This window comes from Aptenodytes patagonicus, chromosome 6 (genome assembly GCF_965638725.1).
Source record: "Aptenodytes patagonicus chromosome 6, bAptPat1.pri.cur, whole genome shotgun sequence".
NCBI classification, from domain to species: domain Eukaryota; kingdom Metazoa; phylum Chordata; class Aves; order Sphenisciformes; family Spheniscidae; genus Aptenodytes; species Aptenodytes patagonicus.
This window is the reverse complement of record NC_134954.1, coordinates 66892849-66906990: the sequence shown is the minus strand read 5'-3', so window position 1 is coordinate 66906990 and position 14142 is coordinate 66892849. Positions and strand designations below refer to the sequence as shown.

The following is a 14142-nucleotide window of genomic DNA, read 5'->3' as shown; positions in this document are numbered from 1 at the left end:
CAAAGATGTCTAAATTCTGGCAAAGCTGTTGGATTCAGTGCAATGAAATTGAAGCACATGGTAAATATCTTACTGAAAAGGTCTGGGAGTAACTGTACTAGCGGCTTACTAAATTTTTTGTACCTACTGCCATAATGATGAATATTTATTAAAATAAGCATTTCTATTGCACACGGATACTTTAAGTTATTATTCAGCATCATATTTTTAAATTTCATTTCATTTTCAGTGGCAGCAAATTGATAGCTACGAAATAGATCTTATTGTTATCTAAGATAAGTCAGAATTTCAGAGTAGATCTAAAATACATATCTAAGATCACAATCTTTTACCTTTTGCTACTCAATAGTTAGCAGATACTCACTCTCAGACCTACACACAAAAAAATAGAGGGGATTGGTTTTCAGAGATAATTCGCAATCCCTTCTACCGCATGTTCCCCATCTCAAATGGTGTACATTGTCACCATCCAGTTGATGATGATATAACTATTTCTAGAGGTAGAGGCTCAGACTTGAGTTGTGGAGATACCTTGTTCGCTCCTAGCCAAAATAGCAGCTATGTTGACAAGCATTTACACCAAGTGGCAGTGTGTTTGTGGCGCTGGAGAAGGCTTGCATCCACATGTGCAGAGCCTCAAGGAAGAGACTGTGTGTACATAAAGGAACCATCTCTATTTTTGTTATTAATATTTTTTCGTATTAGTAAATAAATCCAAAGCATTTTTATCTTTTGAATAATTTCCTAGTTTTGATGAGGACTGAAAATTCGGTACCGTTTGTGAAATGGGGATGCACTCTGTAGTGTGCTAGTCATGGGAAAGGCAGTAGAGAGCCATTCAAATTAGGCTGGATAGAATTAAATATTCTCCTGGTCGTTGAATATTAGGACACTCCAATAGATAATCAGCATTATTTTCATTCTTAGATTATTCTCTCCCTGTATTGACTATGGGCCAAGGTTCAAGACAGTCAACCCATTCATTACAGAGGAGAGTTTGCTTGTGTAATAGCTAATGAGGTAATCTTTTTGTGTGTGTGATGCAGTCTTATAATAGCAATGCCAGGCGTGGTAAATTTGGTGATTGTCATTTTCAGTACAGTAGAAAGCTTATTCTGAAGAAGTGAATAGTCATTAAAAATTAAGGAAAACGGTGCACTGAATGGGAATACTATTTGCCACCATCATACTCTGAAAATTGGTATTTAATGGGATTGATGTGTATTTTTTCATTGACTACAGTTGGAGAGTTATGATGCATTGGTAGAAGGTCGTCCCATCCTGAATGAAACACATGATAAGATCTGGGTAAAACTAATTTGATAGTATACATACAGTTTCACTTTTCAAGTGCCTGTGAATACTTATTTTCCACAACACCATCTGCAGGTTTCTTCAGTAGCAAATAATCTGACTTTAGACTATTCTTGCTCTCATTTAGAGTTTAGATTTTACATTGCATAATCGCATGCTTTGTATCCTCTATTTTGATTATAATTTCTTCAAGATGAAGTTTACTACAGCCTGCACAATTTCCACATACTACAGAAATTAGCTGGAGAGTGGTAAATAATAAGCATCAGCATTGTCAGCGTAAACCCGGAAATCCTACACTATGACTTCGTTTGCCTTTTACGTCCTCTGCTGGGAGTGCCAGTTTCTCAAGGGATGCATTCTGCAGCTTGTTAAAGAGAGCCCTGAGGCCACTTCGATTTTACACTTGCGATCTTTCCACTGCAAGCCGGCAGCCTGAGTGTGATGGTAGGCACTGAGCCATCATCTCTGGCTGAATCAGCTTGCTGAGACGCCTTCATGTGGACAAAAGGGGGTGAGCAAACTGCAGCCCTACGGCTGCTCCAGAGACTGGTCTTTTACTGTGATATGTACATAGCCATTGAATTTTAATTTTCTCACTTGCTGGGCTTGTCTGTGAAACTCCAGTCACATCTAGAGCACTGCAGAAGCAGGAACGATGGTGAGCTCTCAGGAGTGTTTGAGAGGCACAGGAAGTTCATGTTTCTATTGCAGGTTGAAATACTCAGTTTTATTTGAGAATTGTAATTATACAGAGGTAGAGAAGCATATAAATCTTCCTTCCTTGAAATCACTGTATCTTATCCAAAGCGCAGCCCTGCCAATTCAGTAATCTGTGTGAAATCCGGCCTGGGCCGTGCAGCCCACTCCAAAGCAGAGCCGTCTGCATCCCGTCTGGCTTGTCCTCTTGACAGTCTCAGCAGAAAGGTCGACTCCAGAGGCTGTCAGAGAAGTGAGATATCTTATTATCTCTCTGGGGAGGAAGCTGGGATAGGATGTGTGACTGAGACTGACAATTTGTTCACTAATATTCTCAATAGTCCAGGGACATGTACATTATTTGGGCAACAGCTGGCTGAGTCCTTTGCCAAGCTGGCTCAGTAATGGTCCTTGGTGCAATGCAAGAGAGCAACCAGAGATTATTTCTTTTATTCCTGACCAAAAATGTTTCAACATAGCTGGGAAAGCTGAGCAGTTTTGTGGGAAATTTAGGAAAAGATGGAATGTTCTGTGCTGGCAAAATTACATCTACAACAATGTCTGATGTTTCACCATCACTGCGCAATGTGAGGTGAGAAAACCAAAGTGCTGGCATAACTTTCCCTACTCTTCCTCTTTAAAGTTTTTAGCACCTTAAGTACAGTACATTTTCTAATTTGAAGTCCCTATATTTTTTTTTTTACAGAGAGAACAGCTGAATGAAAGTGTAGGTACCAGAAGGTATCCAGGAGTAATAACCTGGTGGACCTTACTGGAGTTGCGTGGCACATGAGCAGTGCTGTAACCTATTAGAAAGGTTCTCTGTCTGACATGAATACTGCCCCTTCCCCTCTTTCTCTTGGTGCTGATTTACTGTTTCAAATTGGAATGGACTAAAAGACTCAAGTCTATTATCCTAGCTTTTAAGACCATGAAATCATGTTTAGTGCTTTGCTCTAGAGAGGGAAATGAATATCCCTAACATTTTCTTCCTGATAATGACAGAAATACAGATGGAGATTTCTGCATTAAGAAAAGTGGAGTAGGGAAAGTGTGAGGAGGAATGACAAAAATAGTAAAATCTTGTGCTTTAGTCCATCAACTGATTGCTCTTTGGGTTAGATAACTGCTTCCCATTTATGCTAGTGCACACTTAGATCTTTACATTTTCATTTATTTTTACTCATTTGCGTTGTAGTGCTTTGTCCAGTTGTGTTCTAAAAGTGAAGGAGACTTTTACTACTTCTGATAGGAGATTAATTATGGCATAACTCCTATTTCCTTTCAACTCTTTGTAATTGTTAGACAGCTCCTTAAACGATGTAAGTTAACATCTTCCTGTCATCATTTCAGAAAGCTGTAGCTCAGCTGTAGCTGTGTTATCCTGAGCGTGCTCTTATGGAGAAATGAGACAGACCCTGCTGGGGCAGCCTGGATTTGGGAAGTCTGAGTGAGCAGATCTATGTAGAGGTGCTGTGCTCACTCCCAAGCAGAGTCCCAGGGAAATAGAAGAGAACTGCAGGAAAATTTCTCCATCCAGGAGAAGAAAGAGCTCCAGCAAGCTATTTCTGCTATCTGGCATGGGTGGCAGGACCAAAGCCCTCAAGGGGTTGCAATTTAAGTTACCAGTTAATAAATTAGCAAACTTGTAGGAAAAACTTTGAAATTTCTAAATTAGAACAGCTTTGTGTTATCATGGCAGTACATAGAAGAGGAATGTACCTTTCAAAAACCTGGGTGCGATGGTTTAGTTTTGCTGTGAAAACTAAGCTGACAGCGCACCTGGATTCCACAGTGTGTCTGGGTAGAGCCCCAATACAGTCACTGGGACTTTATTCAGCTACATTCTCTGTGATTACATGCATTTCCTTCTATATAGCTAAATCTCTGATGTCTTTGTGAAGTAATTCAGCTCCTTCCCTTGTGTTTACGTCTTTCCAACATGTACAGAAGTGACTTGCTTAGGCAGTAGACAGTCACGTTCTTCTAGCTGAGCTAGTCACAGACGTTACTACCTGTGGCTGATGGTCGCTGTCCACCTTGTCCTCCCACAGCTCTGCAGTATTTCCTCACCTGCTTCAGTTCAAACTCAAGAACTCAAGTTTAACTGCACTATATATTTTGCTGTCGTATTTTTTTTCTTGTAAATCAGTCCTCCAGCAGATTTTTTAATATTCAAGATCTGTCTACTTTCTCTGTCCCATCTAAAGTGCTAGCTTGGGGATATCAGCAGCTGTAATAATGAGGCAGCATCCTGCACAATTGCATGGTAGGGAAGAAATCTGTGATTTTATAAATGAATAGTGACTGTTGAGAGAGTTGAAGATTTTCATACATTGATATACTAAAGTAATCGGGACAACTGAAAATCGGCATGAGTTGAGCGTGACTTGGTATGATATCCGACGACAAGATTAGGAAAAGAGGACGATACATTGATAAAAGATGGAGATTTTAATTATCTGGGCCAATCCAGAGTGCCTGGTCACTTTATTCTGGAGTTGAAGAAGGTAGGAAGATAGATTTTGTGCAAACGCCTGCACTCCTAGTTTGTGCTAGTTGCTCCTTTCTGCACAAATATACAACATGCAATAAAGCATAATTTAAAAAAAATCCAGGTTGTTTTCGATTAGGCTGATTAATCCATCAATATCAGCATAACAGTAGAGATCTGCTCTCTCGGGCTCTGTCTTCATGTTAATGTAGCTCTGTGTAATAACTGAGAAGTCCACCTTCTCAGCAGAGGTAATTTCCTTGTGTCTGGTGGGATGCTACTGTGACCGTGCTGCTTCCATTTCTGTAGCTACTGTGTCGTAAGATCCCCACCTGGTTTTTGGTTAGTTTGTGTTGGACATTAGAAGGGAAAGGGAAGTAGACCACCTGTGGAAGTCAGAAAGTACAGGAATTACCTGTGTCTACAACTTTGCAAGACATTTTGAATAGGGAATCTTCTATATAATGAAAGATTGTCTAGAAGAGTCACAGTTTACATTATAAAACTAGTGCAGAATAAATATTTTCTTGAAAGCACTACTAACAAGAGCATAAACTTTTAGAAAAGCAGTGGAAATCTTGCTCAGCTGATGCGTGACTTATCTGGCATATTGAAATTTGGTCTGTATCTGTAATATCTTTGTAAATGACTATTTTATTTAATTAGCAAACACTTAATTAGACAAAGATTTGTCTAGCACCTCCTGTTCATTAAATCAGAAAGCATTCTCTATTTTAATTAGCATGACATTTTCTATAATCAATTTAATGAAATGCCATCTGCAGTTCTAATAATACTATTTACAGCAAAGGCTGATTGACATATGTGTTCACAGCAAGGTATCAACCTTCTCTTATGTTTGTATTTTAAAAAAAAGTAAAATATAAGGAAAAGGAGGACTCTGACTTGCTAATGCTGCTGTTTGTGCTGCAAAGCAGAATTTCATTTAAACAAACCAATACTTAGTAAATATTTTCAATGGGAAAACAAGCATTTACAATCTTCAGGTTAACACTATGAGTAATCCCAAAAGACTGCCCTGAGGCCTCCTTATTCTAGGTATTGTGGAGCAGATTTTCAGCACTGCTTGGATGTCTCTCCTCTTTCCTTTACTTTTTAGATGCTACTTACGCTCTCAAGACTGTCAGATAGATTGCCTTAATAGCTGATGCTTTCTATTCACAAAATTGCCTGAGTACTGACGCTGCTGTATCACCAGCAAACTCCTCGGGCCCTGCCCTCGAACAGGAGCCCCAGGGCTCATCAGCTGGGCCTCCTCCAGCCAAGCGAAAGGCAGGCTCTGCTAGAGGGATGGGAGGATGTATCTGCTCCTCTTGCTATGGTACTCGCTGGATAGGGAAAAGCCCCAGATTCGGGTCCCTGTTCTGTAGTATCATGAGAACAGAGGAAAAAGTGGACAAAAGTCCGTCAGGTTTCTGTCATGCTCATTATTTGTAAGTGAGGGGAGGTTAGAAAGAATGTCAGTGCCTAGTACTTCTGGGCTCCTTTAGGCAACTAGCTTAGGCTAAGATTTACAGTGCTATATACAAATTAGCCAGCAATTACTGTCTATGCTCTGTGTACCTTCTTTATAAATCAGTTTTTTCTTCAAACTATTCAATATCAGTATCAGTAAATTCTAAAACACTATTGAGCCAGGTCTTAGCAAGTTGGACTTGGCACGTCTCAAATCCATTGAAATCGATGGATCCACAGAAGTATATCTATCTCAGGAGTTACCATGAAATAAACCTTATTATCAACAAGTAATCCAAATTTACCAAATATTCTACCAAAGTACTTTTGTTTGGCAAACAAAATTTACATTAACAGTACTGTGAATTTAGTAGGAAGTAGGTGGTTTTTCCCCAGAGGACTACTATTGATTCTGTTACTCCTTGTCACTATTAGCACCTGCAGAGATGATTCAAGTTAATCTCAGTGAACGTGGTGGCAATGTAGATTTACAAGCTAGGCAGCTTTTAGTTTTATGATAAGCTTGGATTGCTGTGATGACTATTAAAGGCTAGAGGAAAAATACAATGTGTATTCATAGGTTAAAATTCACAGCTTAAAAACTCTGTGAATAGAATAGAATAATAGTCAATAAAATAAACCCACTGGTAGCAACACAACTCTTGCATGGCAAAGGTGAAGCATGCACAGAATACTGGAGGCTCAGATTCAGGAATCTCCTAACGGCTGTGGCTTTAGTGAACCCATGCAGGGCAGGGTTCCTGCTTTTATGCTTTAACAGGGAAACCCCAGTTGTTCCTGAAGCTCTTGGATCTTTCCAAGTACAACACTGATGACTCTTAGTACTTTGTTAACTGGTCACGTCTCATATCTCTATTGGTCTGGGGTCTCTTGTAATATATCCCAGATGGAGAGACCTACAGAAGTAACAAAACATTTCATGTCACCTTTGTTCGTTCACATGTAGGACATGACTACCTTTCTCTTGATTCTTACAGCTGAAATATGCAGTTAATAGTGTGTCAACAGTTTCAGGCACACAGGGAGTCTCTTGGAGTCACTCCGTGGGGGGGAAGTGATAAGTAGCCTGGAGCTTTTTGTGTCATGTACAGGTCTGAATATGCAATACCACCAATAAAAGAAGAAAACTTCCAACTACTAAAAAGTTGGATCAATATTGAAGAGAAAGCGAATAGGACTAAAAATCAAGAGACTTGAGTTCCTCAGCGTGCTATTGATGGGCTGTGTGACCTGCGGCAAATCACTTCAGCTCCTTGTGCATCTTCTTTATCTATTATCTTTTGTATTGTCTTTTCTAATTCTTTGGAGCAGGAAACTGACGACATGTAATAAAGTTTTTAACACAACAGACTTGTGCATCTGTAAACAAGGAAAAGGTGGTTTTCTGAGGAAATAGTTGCCCTACTTTAATATTAATTGTATCCTTATCAAGTAAGGTGCAATGGCTCGCTCTAAGTAAATCTTGTTTTTCAAGTTGGTGAAAGAAAATTAATGTTCATTTGGGGAACACTAGTGAAAGAGAACAAAGAAACAGCTCAGTGAACTAACGTCGCACAACTCTTGTTTGAAATAATTAGATAATTTATTTGGTAAAGCAATTGCAGTCTAGATACCACTTCTCATAGCATTGCTTACAGATACAGGCATTTTGAGTAAAGGTAATAGAGGCTGGCTCTAACCAATAGTAAGTTTTTAAGTGTTTGGAATATGGAGGTTTAGTCACAACTTAGGTTTGCTTTAAAGTATATGGTAACTTGCCCTTTCAACCCAGTCTTTGTAATTTAAATTACAGGATGAGTTGCTCAAGTTCAGTGACGTGAAATCAGAGCTTATACTCATCAAATAAATCACCACCATTCAGTGTCCTGCTTTCAGAAGGCTAAATCATTAAAGACCATATAGGCCCTGGGCCAAATTCTTACACTACCACAATTTGAGGCTTGATTTTCAGTGGTGGTGATGTAATTAAGGATGAGAGTTAGTCCATTTTTTCCCCCAAATAATACATAATTTTTCATTAGAATTTAAAAGGGCTTGAATTTTTTTAGATAATGTGGACATATATGATGCCATGTGAATGTAGTTGGAACAGCAAGTGCTGCAAACGAATTCTGTAGCACTTAGGACATGGCAGAGTGTTGTCAATTCAATAAATGAGGGTAAAAAAGTTATTGCAGGATTGATGGGGGTCAAGCTGCTTGTCAAATATGAAGAGTTTTGCATTGATTTCTTTGCATTTTATGATATTTTGCCTGTATTTTGACATTCCCTGGAATAATATATATTAGGTCAGGCACAGTATAGAGCTGCATCTCCTGCAAACAACACATATCCTGATCCTGAGCAGAACCTTTACCAGTGTTGAACTAAAACAGGAACAATAGCCTTCATAAAACTGTTTATATGAAATGCTGCTTTCATTTTAAAAACACTTGAGATTATGATGATGCCATATTTACTTAATAGTTGCATCACTGAGGGCTGTATTTATGATATTGATATATACATCCAAACTGTGATTTAAATTATATGGCTTAATCATTTCAGCAGAACATGTGTTCCACGTTCTTTGCCTAGAGGTAGAGCACATGATGAAAAGATTTACTTTTAAAAACATACAATAGCATAAGAATTTGGACATTTAGCCTCACAATGATAAAATAAATTACTGTTGGTTCTACAGCTAATACAAATTTGTAAGAAGATGTAATATATACAGCTAATACAAATTTGTAAGATGTTGCTGACTCAAGTGAAATTATTATGCTGCAATAATCACAGAAGAACTTTGGTTTTAAAGTTTGTTTTCATGTAATATTTTATTTAATGTTGCATTATTTGTGAAAGCCAAATAAATTGTAGAGAAGCTGTTCAGCAGCAGGTTTGGTCTACAGAGCTGTTTGTCCAATAGGCAGCCTCCCTTAGAGTCAGGTTTAGAAATAAGCTCAAAATCAAGGTGGAGTAAATTATTCCCAAAGATAGTTACCCATAATAATAGCCTACCATACCTTTTTCTGTCTATCATCATAGTGAATGCTGAATCACCGGGTTTGTTACCTTATTCAAACAGACGTTAAGTTCATCTTCTAACAAACCCAATGAGTTTAATTGAGCTAGACACTGCAGTTCTGATGAAGAACCTTAAATATGCAACACAGAGAACAAGAAAGATATTTATGGCAGTCTTTGTGGAAACCCCTGCAATCTAGTGAATCACTTTGGTAAGCTGTACCTGAATGACCTCAGCAGGTAAACTAAACCACCTGCTGCAGGGTAAGGCAGGGGAGGGGAGAAAGAGAAGTAATCCATTTTGTCTGCCTGGGAAAAATTTCTCTTCTGAGATTTGTGGAATTTGCATGCTGTGCCTTTGAGCATCATACCAGGCGTACACCCACGCGGATTCTCTGAATGAGGCTGCAGCACTAACCAACCCCAGTATCCCATCTGCAGCTGAGATCAATGTTTGATAGTTTGTAGGAAAGTGGAGTAGAAGGCACAAACAGGAGACGAATTATGCATCAGAAGAAAAAATAAATATCCCTTGATCCCACAGGCAGTCAACTAAAAAAAACCCAAGGTTTGAGATTTTTATTGAAATTGTCTTAGCACAGAGCTACAAACACGAGTTATATTGTGCAGACAATCCTGCATTCCCAAAGATTCACTGCAGAAGAGGATGAGAAAATCAATGGAGGGAGTTAAATCCACAGATTCCAGGCCAGAAGAGATCGCAACAGCCATCCAAACTCAACCTTTTATATTTTTACCCACATTCAGACTAAACTAATTCTTGACATAAAGATCTAAAGCACATCTTCAAGAAAAAACGTCCCAGGGCTGCCGATTCTGTCATGTCCTCTGCTGAGCTCTTCCACACATCCCAACCTCCATACCTGTCGTTAACTTTTCCCTAACAATATATATATATGACCTAGATGTCTTTGCACTTTCTCTTTGTTAACCTGAATAATTTTAGCCATTCCAACCTTGCATTTTTATGTTTGCCTTCTGATCCAGGGTTACACTGACAATTTCTTAGCACTCCTCTACTCATTTCCCATTCTCGCAGTGTGCATTCCAGGAACTGGACATTTTACAATAGTGTCAGTCTCACCAGTGGTGTAAGCAAAGAGAAGATCACCGTAGGACTCTTACTTGTGATCCACTTATGTTGAAGAATTGCATCAACTCTTTTTGCCGTGATATTGCATTGAGAACACATAGTAGAGTGTTTATCTGTATAAGCCCATAAGCTTTTCTTTCCATCACTGCTCTTCAATTCCAGTCTCCTGCCTATAATAATGATCGGTTAACCAGGTGAGACAGATCACTTGGTAGGAGTACCCTGTCTTCCTCTTTATTTTTCTTAATGATACTATTTTTATTCGTTGTAATGTGTTGCCCATTAATTCTGTGTAATGTAAGCTTTGGAATCACAATGTCATAAAATAAATCAAATACCTTGAAGAAAACGCAATATACAGTTTCAGCGTAGTTGCCTCTATCAAACCTAAGCCTGTCAAACGTTGTTTAACAACGTTGTTCTGCAAAATGCTATCAGGTATTAATTATATTGCTAGCCGGTATTTTGTAGGAAGAATCCTGGATTTATTGTGCCACTATTTTATTTGGGACTGATGTGAGGATAACTTATGTACAGACCCTTGGGTGTCTGTTTTCACCTTTTAGCAGCACAGAACAATCTTATTTATCCAATGCTCTGGAGTTTCCAAAGTTTTCAGAAATTTGAGAACTATTACAAACAGGAAATTTTGTTATTTTAAAGACTGTTTTGTGTACATCATCCAGGGCTGGTGACTTGATAACTCATGTTCTTTAGAGAGGCTTCCTCACGTTCTCCTTTGCTCAAGACAGAATGCTTTCTATTTTAGTGATGTCCTTAGATGGATAATGTGGCTCTTCAGTGCTGCAATTTGTGCCCAGCCAAGAGGTTTTTATGTGATACTACTCTTTGTTTTAAATTAAATGGGGATTTCTTTGACGTAGGAACTCTACTTCTCTGAATGCTTTGTGAAATGTGAGGGATCCCTGAACTTCTTTGTGGTGAAGACATCAAGATAATAAACAAAATAAATCAATCAGTTGTGTAAATGGACAATGTTAAGGACTAGGTATTATTTTCTTCTGTAGACTTTTTAACCCTAGGTAACAAAAATTTCAAAACAAATGTATGTTTATGGCTCTTATTTACATTTGAGCTATCAATGAAAAAAATCATCATTATGTTGTGTGACCATCATCTATCACATTATCCAGCCTGACAAGCTATTGATTGGAATGAGACTTCCATATAAATTAATATGATTACTTTTGAAGACTGTATTTATGCTCAATGCTTGCATGGATTTTGATATAATCTTTTATCTGAGAATCTCCATGCATTTTGCAAGTGTTCGTTTAATTTATGCACTTCAGGAGTTAACTACTTAATCCAATATAGAGATGAAGGCCCGAGTTCAGTGAAAGGTATAATTACTGTCCAGTAAAGGCTGCCTTTTGAAGAAGTCTGACTCTCAGTTTTCTGTTCTGATCATTTGAATAAATTTTCTTCTGACTTGAGAACAAAGGCTTTAATTTATGTCATTCACAGTATTTGCTATTCCAAATGCTGTTTCACGCCGTGTGTGTGACTTGCAAGAAGAGCCCTAGGGACTGTGTATTTTACTCAGGGTCCTGTTAGCAATTTTAAGGGAAAGTTCTTTATTTGGGTGAAATGTTCTTGGTAGGATTAGTTAATGAGGCATGATGCTGTAAATCCTGTTGGCCAAATGTACATGGCATGTAGAAAAGTAGATAACTGAGAAGGACTTGCATTCTGATACTGTTGTTTGGATTTGGGTAGCATATTACTCTCACCTATGGACCAAAAATGCATTGTTCAGAGCACTGTTCAAGCAGGGGGAATGAACTTGGCTAGTTGTTGACAGCTGTTCAATGTCTCTTGAGTTATATGTGCCATTTCTCACATTATGGTTTACTCATAATTGGGAACAGCTCTTTGTCTAGACAATTTTCTTTTTTCTATAAAATTGCTTAGCACCGTGGTACAGCATCATTGGGGATTTTCAGTGCTAGGGTAAGTAAAAGGATATATGCAAAAAACCCTAACAGAAGTTGAAAAAACTTTAATATTCTGTAGTAGCCAGTAATCTGAAACCACAATAACTTTCTACAAAGTGTTATCTCTTTTTATTCAAAATTAATGTTTGAAATCTTTTTCTTTAGAAGTTACTATTAATTCCACACTTCACAATCTAATTTTCCTTCCTAAACAGCAGCTCCGATAATCCTGTCCTAAACTCCATCAATCCCACCACACTTCCCAGCCTTGATCCTAAAATAGTTTAGTAAGCTCTGAAAATGAGGCTTCATTAATTTTATAGAACATACCAGAGGACATTCACTAGTGCTGTATATCTAGAGTTTCTGTGGAGTCAATTAAAATACAGCTACATTTTTCTGAGTAAGCGAAGCTTATTTTTTATGATACCATACCCTTTTTCTCCAGTCATGTTTACTTCCCACTTCATAAAATTCAGGGATCTGTAATGAATTTCTCAGACATTACTGAGGATTAGTAAAGTTCTTTTGTGTTTCCTTTAGGCTTAATTTACAACTTGCCTTATGCTTTCTACATTTTTATAACAAAATAGTTTCATCTGATTAAATATGAATCTCTTACATGGGTTTTAAATAATGTGAAAGAATCAGCACTCAATCTATTCAATCTCTTATTAGAAATAGTGGGAAATTTGGAACCTTTTTTTTTTAAATGAAGGCTTATGTAGTTATTGTGTATTTCTTGGTAATTTTGCAGGTATTGATACAAACAGATACAAAGCCTTTTTCATAGGAGCCACAATTAATTTTGTAATTTTTTTTTTCTTTAGTTCAGGTGTATTTGATTATTTTTCTTATGGAAACTTATAAATCAAGTAAGTGGTAGAAGGAAAAAATTACAACAGTTCATCCCACAGTGTTTTAAATGTTCTACAAATGGACCTATTTAGCTTTAACCCTCCTTTGCTGACATTCAGCTTTTGTGATGATCTGGTATTCTGTGGCCCAGCACTAAACACACAGGACATGGACGGTCTTAAGATATAGTACGTATCTTTGTCAATCCAGTTACCAGAGATACAGAATAGTACAGAAGTTTTGCTAGAATCACTTCTAACGAGATCTGTGAATATGGTGTCCAGCAAAAGCTTTTTTCTTTGCAAAACTTTACTTTGGTATATGGCCCTTTTCATAGTGAATATGGTTGGACCATAAGGTGTCAGAGTGGCAGTGATATCTAGGTGAGAGCGGTTTTACGTTCAAGATGTCACTTCAGCAATCCCATTTTTGCCACAGAAAATGTTCCCATTTAAGTGAAATCATATTTTTGAGTGAGGTGAACATGTTATATGGCATAAACTGGTATTTTTGAAGCTCATGAGGCAAACCAACAAAACTAGATATTATGAGTGCGATTCTTTCAGTCTTGTTTGCGTATTGTAATAAAGATATTCTAATGACTGTAATATGCTGGTTTTCTCTACAGATGTTGTATTAAATAACGTGTTTGCTAACTGTTAATGCCTTTGTTGTTGCAGATACAGCAGTGGTGTATAAAAATAGGAATGGACATGTTGTTGAACTGAATGTAGAAACAAATACAACTACATTATTATTGGAAAATACAACTTTTGTAAGTAATATATATTATTTACTCATTTCTTAGTGGAAGTCTGCTAGCATTTTTTCCTGCAACAGGAGTGAGAGAGTATAATACTGAAAGGTTACAGAAAATACATTTATAACCTAGAGTAGATTATACATAAATGGAAAGTATAATCCATTCCTCTGTCAGTGCACGATTTCTGGCTTATACTTGTTGTTTTATTCAACCTACGTGTAAATGACCAAGATGTTGGAGGAGATGTTGTTGGCTGTAGTCTATGCTTTGTTCAGGCCACTTGAAGGATCATGCTCGGCATATGTGCTGGTGAATCTACCTGATGTCTATTATAATAAGAGATATCATAAAATGGGGGAATGATACTCAAAATATTGAGAGCTTTTCCCTATTAGAAAAGCAGAAAAGTGTTCAAAAGTCATATGAAGATTTTCTT

At 37.7% G+C, this 14142-nt stretch overlaps 1 protein-coding gene across 2 annotated transcripts in view; it reads left to right on the top strand.

Moving 5' to 3' along the window:
* The window catches only part of DPP10 (dipeptidyl peptidase like 10), a 586192-nt gene that overhangs the window by 409372 nt on the left and 162678 nt on the right, over positions 1-14142 (top strand). For both annotated transcript variants that reach the window (XM_076343054.1, XM_076343053.1), the window contains exon 4: positions 13624-13718. In XM_076343054.1, the coding sequence (XP_076199169.1) occupies positions 13624-13718 (95 nt within the window). The remainder of the gene's footprint in view (positions 1-13623; positions 13719-14142) is intronic.